At 37.3% G+C, this 12,248-nt stretch overlaps 1 protein-coding gene across 1 annotated transcript in view; it reads left to right on the top strand.

The window, feature by feature from the left end:
- Positions 1-12,248, top strand: part of LOC123665406 (oxysterol-binding protein-related protein 6-like) — a 37,632-nt gene that overhangs the window by 20,643 nt on the left and 4,741 nt on the right. Inside the window, exons 13-19 of the mRNA XM_045599718.1 lie at positions 1,311-1,387; positions 2,397-2,504; positions 6,770-6,866; positions 7,601-7,794; positions 9,387-9,599; positions 10,388-10,558; positions 11,434-11,547. Coding sequence (XP_045455674.1) covers positions 1,311-1,387; positions 2,397-2,504; positions 6,770-6,866; positions 7,601-7,794; positions 9,387-9,599; positions 10,388-10,558; positions 11,434-11,547 — 974 coding nt within the window. The remainder of the gene's footprint in view (positions 1-1,310; positions 1,388-2,396; positions 2,505-6,769; positions 6,867-7,600; positions 7,795-9,386; positions 9,600-10,387; positions 10,559-11,433; positions 11,548-12,248) is intronic.

The following is a 12,248-nucleotide window of genomic DNA, read 5'->3' as shown; positions in this document are numbered from 1 at the left end:
ACCGAATCTTAAATTTCGAAAATTAAAATTCGGTAGCTTAACGATAATTAAAATTTTAATTTATAAAATAACGATTCGATGGTGCCTTGGAAGCCTATTTGAATAAAGTAGTTTTTTATTTTTATTTTGATTTAATTAGCTCGAAGGTTTGCTCGTTGTTTAATAATAAAATTATTATAATGATTTTTTTAAGGTTTTAAAATGTATAAATGAATATTATCTAATGGAAATATTACAGATTAAACTCATTCATCAAAATTCAGTTGTCAACTTATCTTAAATTTAGATGGCAGCTTCAAGATTTTAAAGTTATCAAAATTAAAAAAAAAAAAAACTACTCAAGTAAGCTTTAAAAGCACTTTTAAATCATTTTACAAATTTAAATTATATTTTCGAATGTAGATTACACAGAAAAATCGGCAAGAAACACCGCAGTACTCACTCTCTTTAAAAATCTGATTTATTATAAAATCCATACGACTCTATTATTAAAATAATCTTGAACTTAATAATGGACTTTAGTTATTAAATCCTGTTTTGCGGCTACATTTGGGCTAAATTAACGCCTCTTATATTGTAGGTAAACAAACAGCCAGTAATATTTCTTTTATATATTTACTAATTCGATTTCATAGAAATTGCAAAATAATAAAATAAAGTTTGAGACTATTTCGATATGTTGGGAACTTATTACAATGAAAAAACTTTCTTCTGATATTATTGCGATTCATTAAGTCCTCCCGTGACCATGGTTGCTGTAAAGTATCCGAAACGAGGGCATATAAAAAAATTAATAAACCGCGATAAAATCCGTAAAAGTTGTTTTATTGTAATGAGTGAAATTTGCGTAAACGTTAGAAAGCAATATGTTAGGGACTTTTTAAACATCTACGAGTAGAAACATGTTACAAAATTGCTTTCTAAGCTCATTTAAACTGATTTTATTAATAAGGTTTTGACACTAACATCTATATCACAGGATGCCTTTTTAAATAAAATTACGTTAAGCCTAAAAATATACGGTATCCTATTAGGAATCATCTAGCGCATAAGCTATCATCATTTACCGTAATATATCGGATAACTATCTAAAACTATCAGCAAACAATGAAATTAACCTTTAAAGTCTGTTTATATGTATGTATGTTGCAAACAATTATTTCCCCTCACAATGTCAATGTCACCCCATCTAACTGCCCATCCCTCTTTACTGACAATATCAATGTCGATTTTTCCTTCCGAAACCCCCCAATGCCCCCTCCCTGCCTCCCTGTACACAAAAGCGAATGAGCGAGAAGGCCTGTCCGCAGAGCTGCGCGCGCGCCTGTCGCGCATCCACGACGCGTCCGACCTCGCCGAGATCTCGTGCGTGGGCCGCGACTCCGACGTTACTGCGGTCAGTGATTTTACCAAATTTTTAACGCCCCTACCCTTTGTTGATATTCAAATACCCAAAAATCACGTGTATTTATTTTAGAATATCACCTTTGAATACTAGTATAGTAGTAAATGCCGCGTTGGCGCAACGGTTACAGCCATGGATTGTACCTGTTGCGTTGGAGTTGCGGGTTCGATCCCCGCTCATGACAAACATTTGTATTGGCCATACAGGTGTTTGCCGTGGTCTGGGTGTTTGTGCAGTCCTTGTGGGTCTCCCCACCGTGCCTCGGAGAGCACGTTAAGCCGTTGGTCCCGGTTGTTATCATGTACACCTGATAGCGATCGTTACTCGTAGTAGGGAATATAATATAATTAAGCTCTGATCCTTCTCCTACATGGGGAAAGAGGCCTATGCCCAGTAGTGGGATATTACAGGCTGAAGCGTATAGTAGTAAAAGGTGGTAGAGCACAGCTGGAAACAGCCTGCTCGAAATCACTCGACTAGGAAAGTGCCTCAGTCTTCCAAAATATCACAGCTAAATAATACCGCTTTCAAGCTGTGTTGTGGTCCTGTGGTGAGTAAATCAGAGCTCCTAGTAGGGATGGGGGTAGGTTCGGCAACGCACTTGCGATGCTTGTAGCTTACTACATAGATGTTGCAGTGTTGTACGCTACGGTAATCGCTTACCATCAGGTGAGCCGTACGCTTGTTTACCGACCTAGTTATATATTTAAAAAAAAATCTGACTAAATTTTGGATAACTAATCATTGTGTACAAATTTCCAGACATACGTCAAGATTACAGAGTTTTTGTTGGTTGATTTTTGATTTAGAAATCGCGCTTTTAACAACAAATAAATACACGTGATGTTTTATAGCCTATGCGAGAGGTTGTAATAACTCTTTTAAATTGTAAATCGAATATTATTTATTTTTCTTTAATTTAAAATCATCCGTCAAGAAGCATGATGATAAGCATGTGCGTGTAGTAAGTGCAACAGCAATGTGTGTACAGAACCGGCAGTTCCAGCCGTCGCTGAGCTACAGCTCGTCGTGCGTGTCGGCCTCCGAGTTCTTCGACGCGGAGGAGCACGATGACCGCCCCGCGCTACTGGACGACGAGGTGACCCCATTGACACACACCAGCCTACATTCTTCACACGACACCCAATATACAGGGTGTTTGGTGGGGTGTTGGACAAACGGTCAGGGGAGTAAGGGGGGATCATTGCCAATATATCTGGCCACTTAACTTAAGTCATTGCCCTTTTATTTTTTTTTCATGCAGCATTTAATTGGTTTTTACAAAATCTCCAGAATTCATCATTCAAACTCACAAAAGACAAAAAAAAAATGTGTTACGGACCCAAATTATTTTTATTTCTTTTTTTTTTAATAAATTGCCAACATTTTGAAACCATATTTGTAAGTGTAACATGAAAAAATACGAAAATATGGGCCTTCAAAGTTTTTAAGAGTTGCAAAATTTTACCAAACTACAAACTTTAAAGTGATATAAAAAAAAAACCGAACACGATAGGGTTTTAACTATTTTTTTTTAAATATCCTGCATTTATGTCCTTTCTAACAATGTATCATTTGCTAACAAAAAAAAATTTTGAGTAGAGATATTTACCAAAACATAACGCGCGGTCAAAAATCGCTTACTTAAATAATCATAATTGGTAAGTAAAGTCATGTGTATTTAATAAAGAAAACTAAAAAGATTTTCTGAATTGAGTTTATAAAAAAACAAGGGATTATTAAATTTCTCTAATGACGACCAAGAACCAGTATCACGCTTGTAGGCAGACCTCCTAGCATTGTTTGGCATTAATAAACACTAAATAAAATAATTTTTAACAAAAAAAAAACCGACTTCAAAAAGGAAACTAAAAAGTGAAAAATAAATTTACTTAGTACAAAGTAATTCGTATTTTGATTTAGTTAATCAGAAATGATTAAATAAATATTTTATAATTTTGAAGTCGGTGCCAAGTAAAACAATAACTACTCTAGTATCTACTCGTAAGTTGTATTCAGTTTTCTTTCATAATTTGTTTCATTGACTATTAGTTTGAATACTGTTATTATTCTGTTATTGTTTTGACATATCTAATAATATTTTTTGTACTTGTTTGTTGTGTGTGTGTGTTGTTTGTATTTGTTATTGTAGCCAGGTTGTTGTAGTATTTACTTGGCACCAACTTCAAAATTATAAAATATTTATTTAATCATTTCTGATTAACTAAATCAAAATACGAATTACTTTGTAGTAAGTAAATTTATTTTTCACTTTTTAGTTTCCTTTTTGAAGTCGGTTTTTTTTTTTGTTAAAAATTATTTTATTTTACAATTTTTAGTGATGGGTAGACCTAACAAGGATGCTTTTTCTCTTATTTCTGGGGTTCGGAAACATACACAATACACAAGCACAAACACCCAGATCATGACAAACATCTGTATAACCAATACAAATGTCTGTCGTGCGCGAGGATTGAACCCACTAACGCCAGCGCAACAGCCGGTGCTGTGACCGCTGCGCTAATGCGTCGACATACTATGAGTAAAGTTCGCTATCAGGTGTACGTAATAACAACCGGGACTGACAGCCTAGCGTGTTCTCCGAGGCTAGGTTGGGAGAACCACAAGGATTAACAACTAGACCAAAAATAAATATTTACATAAACATAAATATCCAATCCGAGCTGGAATAGAACCCGCGACCGTCGGTGTTTAGGCGACGCCGACACGGCACATGCGCCATTATATCAAAGCGGTCGTCAAACAGCAAAAGTTAACTGCTGTAAATTGTTGAGAAATTCCCTCGAGTGTTTATGGGCTTCATCATCAAACCTGGTCCTGTGACACAGATGACCACACAGCAGGTAATTCCTCGAATATCTTTCGTCTCCATCATCAGACTGTAATGGCACTTGTAGCTCATATAGGTGCAAAAGTTCTCATCGATAGAAACGAATTAAGTTCAAACAGCAGGTAATTGCTATAAATCGTTAAAGAGTTCCCTCGACTATCTTTTGTCTCCATCATCAGACTGTAATGGCACTTATAACTAATACAGGTGCAAAGTTCTCATCAATAGAAACGAATTAAGATCAAAAAGCAGGTAATTGCTATAAATTGTTGAAGAGTTTCCTCGACTATCTCTCTTCTCCATCATCAGATCGACTCCAGACCTTTATTAAATAGTAGTGCTTTACAGTACCTAATGAAAACATGATTAAATTTACGAGTCAACCTTACGATTTTTGAAAGTTTCCCTCGATTTCTCTGGGATCCCATCATCAGATCCTGGTTTCCTTATCATGGTACCAAACTATGAATATCTCCTTTCCAACAAAAAAAGAATTATCAAAATCGGTTCATAAACGAAGAAGTTATCTCCGAACATACATTAAAAAAAAAATATATATATAGGTCGAATTGAGTAACCTCCTTCTTTTTTTGAAGTCGGTTAATAAAAACAAAACAAAATTAAAAACAAGACTTTTATTATAAAAGTTGTTCAAATTGTTGGCCACCATTTCTAATACAAGCACGGTATCTTTTTCTTATTTCCGTCGTCGTAGTGGCCATCAGCATTTCTTGCTTCAAAAGGTCGAATGCATCAATAATCCTCTCTCTCAAATGGTCGCGACTTTGTATTTCTTCCGTATAGACGAGTTCCTTCGCACGTCCCCAGACATAAAAATCGACTGGAGTAAGGTCTGGGGAGCGTGGAGGCCATGGTATAGGACCGTCGCGACCAATCCAGGAATTAGGAAATACTTCGTTTAAATATTCCCTAACTGTCAGGCGCCAGTGGGCAGGACATCCGTCATTTTGGAAAATGATGGGCCTATCTTCTTCTATTATTGGCAAATTACATGTGAGTTCCGGTGAATCATTTTGGAGAAACTCCAAATAATTATCTCCGTTTAAATTGTCTGGTAAGAAATGCGGCCCAATCACATTATTTCTAATTACTCCTGCCCACACATTTACTGAGAACTTTCTTTGGAAGCGTGTTAGTTTCTTTAATTTAGGATTTTCACCTTTCCGCGCTTAATGATGTAGGTTATGTAAGTTGAGTATTCCCTCACGAGTGAATTGAGACTCGTCTGTCCATAAGATACTTTTTAAAAAGTTTTCATTTTTAATATCGGTGTGCAAAATAAATATGACCGATCTGAAGACGGGCTGATCGACAGAAATAGATAAGGAACTTTGTTACTCTCTCTAACGAACGAGACATAAAACTACTTAGCCAATCACAGCACAGTAGTCTAGGGGTTTGAATAAAAACAGGTTTTTTTAACTGCGTGATAGAAACTAGAGACTGATTCATTGTATCATTTTAAACAAATTTTATTATTAGTTTTTTGTCCACCGTCGTTTCGGTCCATCTCGAGGGAGGCCTGCCTACAAGCGTGATACTGGTTCTTGGTCGTCATTAGAGAAATTTAATAATCCCTTGTTTTTTTATAAACTCAATTCAGAAAACCTTTTTAGTTTTCTTTATTAAATACACATGACTTTACTTACCAATTATGATTATTTAAGTAAGCGATTTTTGACCGCGCGTTATGTTTTGGTAAATATCTCTACTCAAAATTTTTTTTTGATAGCAAATGATACATTGTTAGAAAGGACATAAATGCAGGATATTTTAAAAAAAATAGTTAAAACCCTATCGTGTTTGGTTTTTTTTTATATCACTTTAAAGTTTGTAGTTTGGTAAAATTTTGCAACTCTTAAAAACTTTGAAGGCCCATATTTTCGTATTTTTTCATGTTACACTTACAAATATGATTTCAAAATGTTGGCAATTTATTCAAAAAAAAGAAATAAAAATAATTTGGGTCCATAACACATTTTTTTTTTTTGTCTTTTGTGAGTTTGAATGATGAATTCTGGAGATTTTGTAAAAACCAATTAAATGCTGCATGAAAAAAAAAATAAAAGGGCAATGACTTAAGTTAAGTGGCCAGATATATTGGCAATGATCCCCCTTACTCCCCTGACCGTTTGTCCAACACCCCACCAAACACCCTGTATATTGAACTATTCCATGGAGTGGTCAAGATCGTAGATTTTTTGGTAGCAACATCTGCCAATTTTGTAACAAAGCTTTTTAATAACAATGAGTTGATTTTAGTTTGTGACATAAGTTTTAATCAAGACCTATCTGCCCAGTTTGTAACAAAACTTTTTAATAACAATGAGTTGTTTTTAGTGTGTGACATAAGTTTTAATCAAGATCTGAATATGCCAAAAAAGGCGTAAAACCTAAACCTCCCACCACGATAAAAGATTTTAGCACAATTCGCTACGTTCCTCCACTGGGGATTGCAAATATTTTATTTAACATCCGTATTTATTTGACAGGCGGGTGTGATAGAGCTGGACGGAGATTCGTCGTCAGAAGCCGGTTCCTTAAGTAGCGAAGAAGGTTCCGCGAGTTCCGATAATTCTGATGCTGCTAGTAAGTTGCCTTAATATTTTTAACATACATGTATGTTTGAAGTGTTCTAATCACCCCCGTTGACATTTTTATTTGTTTATTTATTTATTTTTGACATTAGTTGGAAGTTTTATAGCATTTGCTATTTCAGCATAATGTAACTTTTAAATAATGATAATAATTTTAATATTAAAGTTACAAATCGCTCTTTACAAATACAAATTACTTTTTCATAAAATAAAAAGAGGTTAACTATATCAGCAATAGATATGGCGATAGAAAACTTAAAATCGACTCAAAATATTATAGAAACCATTAAAACGTTTCTCTTACGGCCTCTTTCAGTAAAATCTATCTATATCTGGTTTTGCCTACTAGCGACAGATTTTTGACACAATTTGTATCAAGCTTGCGTCAAAATTCTAGTTATCGAATTCAGAGATAGATAAGATATTAAAACTGGCCGTTAATTATTTTAATACAGATCCTGACATATTTTGCCCATCAGTGATAAATTGATTGCACACCATTAAAAGATACAAACAAAAGTAGTACAATTAGAGATAGATGTACATAGGCGGTCTTATCACTAGAAGAACGATTTCTCCTAGACAACCTTAGGGTATAGGATATTGCATAGAAATGGTATCACCTAAAATCGACTTAAAACACAATAAAAACCTACAAAACTTTTCTCTATAATTTTAAAATACATAATGACATATTTTATCTGTCAGTGGTGTCTGCTGAACGAGCAGAACCGGTAATAAATTCGGGCGGTGTTGGAGACGGTCCTGTGACTGGTTGGACGCGACGCACGCGTCTGCCGAGCCCTAGGCCTTCGCCAGGGGGACCCAGCCTGTGGAACCTACTGTACAAGAATATCGGCAAGGACCTGAGTCAGATCTCCATGCCTGTTACCATCAATGAACCTCTTAATATGCTGCAAGTAGGTGTATTATACATGTAAATATTTATAGTTCCGTCTGAAACGTATGACGACTTGTGTCTGAAATGTATGTGCAAATTAATAACTTTTTTAATATTTGAAAACTAACTTTTTTGCAATATTTATATAAAAAAGACTATCAAGCTATTTAGAAACTGTTTTGCAAAACTGGATTTTACTTGTTTTCTAGTCAAAGTTGCTTCGATGCAACTGCAATGTTTGCCCTAAATAAAACAATTGTCCTCAACAATCACAAATTGTATTATTTTTTTAGCTATTTCAATTGTTCTTCAAGCCATAGCTTTCGTCCGTTATACATAGCCAGAGTCAGTCGATGCGCGGTGGCTTACCGTAACTCGATTACCGTGTTTCGATTTTTGGCATGAATCAGCCCTGTTTTTACTATGCTTTATTTTAAGGTAGGACGTGTGTAGCCTTTGGATTAAATAACGCTCAGTATCCTAGATAGATACAAGTAGACATGGTTCCAGGTGGAAATAGGATAATGATTAATACGCTTCAGCATGTAATATTCCACTGCTGGGTATAGGCCTCTTTCGCCATGTTGGAGAACGATCAGAACTTAATTCACCACGATGCATCAATACGAGTTGGCGGATATATTCTCTAGCGATCCTATCAAGTCTACCGACAGCTTAACGTGCTCTCCGAAGGACGGTGGGGAGGCCCACAATGACTGCACAAACACTCAGATCACGGCAGTAGTTAATAGCTTTTTCCACGTTCTTGCTCCTCCTTCCGAATATTCAGTCGAGCGCTGAAAACTTTAATTCGACACCAGCAATTTATACTAAGCTAATTCATGAAAGTGAACTTTACAATAGAGGCTTATAGAAGGGAAAAACGTGATACCTTTTATATTAATTAAACTGCTTATTTGAGATTTGGTATCTTTAATAGTTAATTTATTCATTGCAATTTCACAATTTTCTTAGTACATTTAAAAACAAATTTTATCAAGTTAAATTACATTAAAAAAAAATAACTTATGAAAAATTCGAGTTGGCGTATTATATTAATTAATTAATTGTTGGTGTCGAATTGTGACTTTTCCCTTTAATGTTGTCAACTACATTATTTTAGCTGTAGAGATTCGCTTTAAAATGTCAACCTTCGGCCAGTATTTTACTCTTTTTACAATTTCGTTCTCTCTACCCTTTTTTTTTTTTTTTTTTTTTTGAAACTTGGTTGAGTTTTTGTCGGTGTCAATTTTATTAGCGAATTCAAATTTCAAGGACGTGAACCAGTTCTCCAATTTGAATTCGAACGTTTCAGACTGAATCACGGCTTTGGTATAAGTTTTGGCGGTATCGTAGGCCCAATTTGACGAATACCGGCGATTTGCGGGGTCGATTTTCCTGTTCGAGACGGATATTTGTATTTTTACAACTATTTCTTTCCGGTGTGGATGGCTCGAAGAGCACGTTAAGCTGTCGGTCGGTCGTTATCGTATACACCTGATAGCGATCGTTACTCACAGTAGGGAATATATCCGCCAATCGCTCTCCCACACGGAGAAAGAGCCCACGGCCAGCGGTGGGAGCACGGCTGACGCGAGCCTCGGCCCGCAGCGGCTGTGCGAGGAGCTGGAGTACAGCGAGCTGCTGGAGGCGGCGGCGGGCTGCGCGGCGGCGGCGGAGCGCTGCGCGCTGGTGGCCGCCTTCGCCGTCAGCGCCTACGCCGCCGCCGCGCACCGCGCCGCCTCCAAGCCCTTCAACCCGCTGCTGGCCGAGACCTACGAGTGCGTGCGCGCCGACCGCGGCTTCCGCTTCGTGGCCGAGCAGGTGAGCGACCGCCGCGCCGCCGCACTGCCGCACTACTCGCAGTACCTGCACTACTCGCACTACCTGCACTACTCGCAGTACCTGCACTACCCGCACTACACGCGCTACCCGCACTACCTGCACTACCCATACCACTTGCACTGCCCACACTATCCGCACTACACACACTACTCGCACTACCCGTACTAACCCGCACTACCCATACTGTCCCGCACTACCCGCACTACCCGTAATGTCCCGCATTACCCGCACTACCTGCATTACCCGCACTGCCCCGCACTGCCCTCACGCTACTCCACACTATCCTACACAAATCTGCACCGCAACGCTCTGCACCACACCACACCACGCTACGAAACACTGCACTTCGCTACACTACACTACAGTACACTAAAGAAATCACAGTACTCTCCCACGGTGATGAAGATTGAAACTTAGCCAACAAGCTAATATATTAAAAATTACATTGGAACATGGTGTATGATCTATCTCAGAACATCTTATGTGGTGACCTGAAGAAGTTTTACTTCAACGTCAAGCTTAAAATGAAGTTTAAGATTAATTTCTAGAATCAACAATACGATTTTTTTTATTCATATTTATAAAAACAACAAAGACATAATACAATTTTTAACATAACATATTTTTATTATAGAAATTTTGTCCAACATCGAAAATTTAAGTAAATACCATCCAAAAACAAATGTTGAACAAATCCTTTGTTCATATATCAAAGGCCAAAGTAATACATAATTGCTTATTCCTAATCTCAACTTTTGTTTTTTAAGGTCTCCCATCACCCCCCGATCTCGGTGTGTCACGCAGAATCCCCTCGATGGGTATTCTGGCAGGAGGCGCGGATCAAGACAAAGTTCTGGGGGAAATCCATGGAATTCCAGCCCGCCGGAAGAGTCCATGTTAAACTACTCACCACTGGCGACCATTATAGTTGGAACAAGGTCAGTAAACATTTATAAAATATGTACTAAATTAGTGTACTGCCCGGATTGTTCTTTCTTGTTTTTGAGGAATTTAATATTTCGTATGTTAAAATCCAACCGCTTAGATTACGCTTCAGCTTGTAATATCCCACTGCTGGGCATAGGCCTCATTTCCCTTGTAGGAGAAAGATGAAGGAAGATAAGATTACAGTACCTCTCAATATCAATATAGAATAATCTAAAAAAATGATAAAATCGAGTATTTTTACAATATATTTCTATGAGTTATCGTAATTTCTTCCGTGTACTTCCGTCTACAATCATTTCCCCATTTGTCATAAGAACAAACTCCGCCTATCCTGCTAATATTACAAATGCGAAAGTTGTGGTGATGTAGGATGAGTGAGTGTATGTTTTTAATTTTATAATGCAAAAACTGCTGAACTGATTGTTATGAAACTTGGAATGTAGATAGCTGAAGATTCAGAAGGACACACAGGCTACTTTTTAATCCCGGCTCTCCCACGGGATCCGATATTACGCGAGTGAACTAGCTGCGCCCAATTTTGTATTAGTTATTGATAATATGCTTTAACTGAGGTAGGGCACAGCAGGAATTTCCTGCTCAAAATATGGAGCAGCCCGACTGGGGTAGTAACTCGACCATACAGAAGACCACAGCTAAATAATACTGTTTTCAAGCAGTATTGTGTTCCTGTTGGTGAGTAAGGTGACCAGAGCTCCTGGGGGGGATTGGGCTTTGGGTCGGCAACGCGCTTTCGATGCTTCTGGTGTTGCAGGCGTCTATAAGCTACGGTAATCGCTTACCATCAGGTGAGCTGTACGCTTGTTTGCCAAACTAGTGATATAAAATATATATATAACCGTTGCAGGTGACGACATGCGTTCACAACCTGTTCGGCGGCCAGCGCTGGGTTGACCAGTACGGAGACATGCACATTACTTGCCACGGGACCAACATCTCTTGCAAACTCAACTTTATTAAGGTAACTTGCTGTTAAATATGTCAAAAGACAGTTATATATTCGGGACAACAGAACAGCGGGTCTTACAACTCGTTCAATCCACACAGTCCTAGATACAGATTATCCCAAAACATAAATACACAAGACCCAGATAAATGTATATATATATATATACATAAAGTTACGGCTACATTTTAAATGGTGTGATGTTTCTACTAGGATTTATATATTATAATGAAAAATAAACTGTAGTTAAATTCTTAAAATACAGAATATTTTTATATATGTAAGCCATTTCTTTTTAATAATATTATCATATAAGAATTGTCATCTAATATTTAGTAATTAGTCGTCGAGGTACCGCTAGTCACCAGTAGTTAATTAGAGTGGCACGTAAACTACGTCAAACCTATGCTAGGATGGATGTCCTAGCTATGTCAAGATGGAAGATGCTTTCCTCATCAAACAGACTAACTACTAGAATATTACTACACAAAGTTCCAACTGGAAAAAGATTTGACCAGATATTTATACTAAAATAATAGTTGAACCCATATTATTAAATAAATAAATAAACGCCTCACTCTACGACCCCAGAAGGATTTTCTCCTGTGTAACACGAACAATACACAAGTAAAAACGCCCAGATCACGAAAAACATCTATATGGCCGATACATATGTCTGTCGTGAGACCGAACCCGCGACCAACGCGTCGTCAAAT

This window comes from Melitaea cinxia, chromosome 24 (assembly GCF_905220565.1).
Source record: "Melitaea cinxia chromosome 24, ilMelCinx1.1, whole genome shotgun sequence".
NCBI classification, from domain to species: Eukaryota; Metazoa; Arthropoda; class Insecta; order Lepidoptera; family Nymphalidae; genus Melitaea; species Melitaea cinxia.
This window is presented reverse-complemented; position numbering and strand designations above follow the sequence as displayed.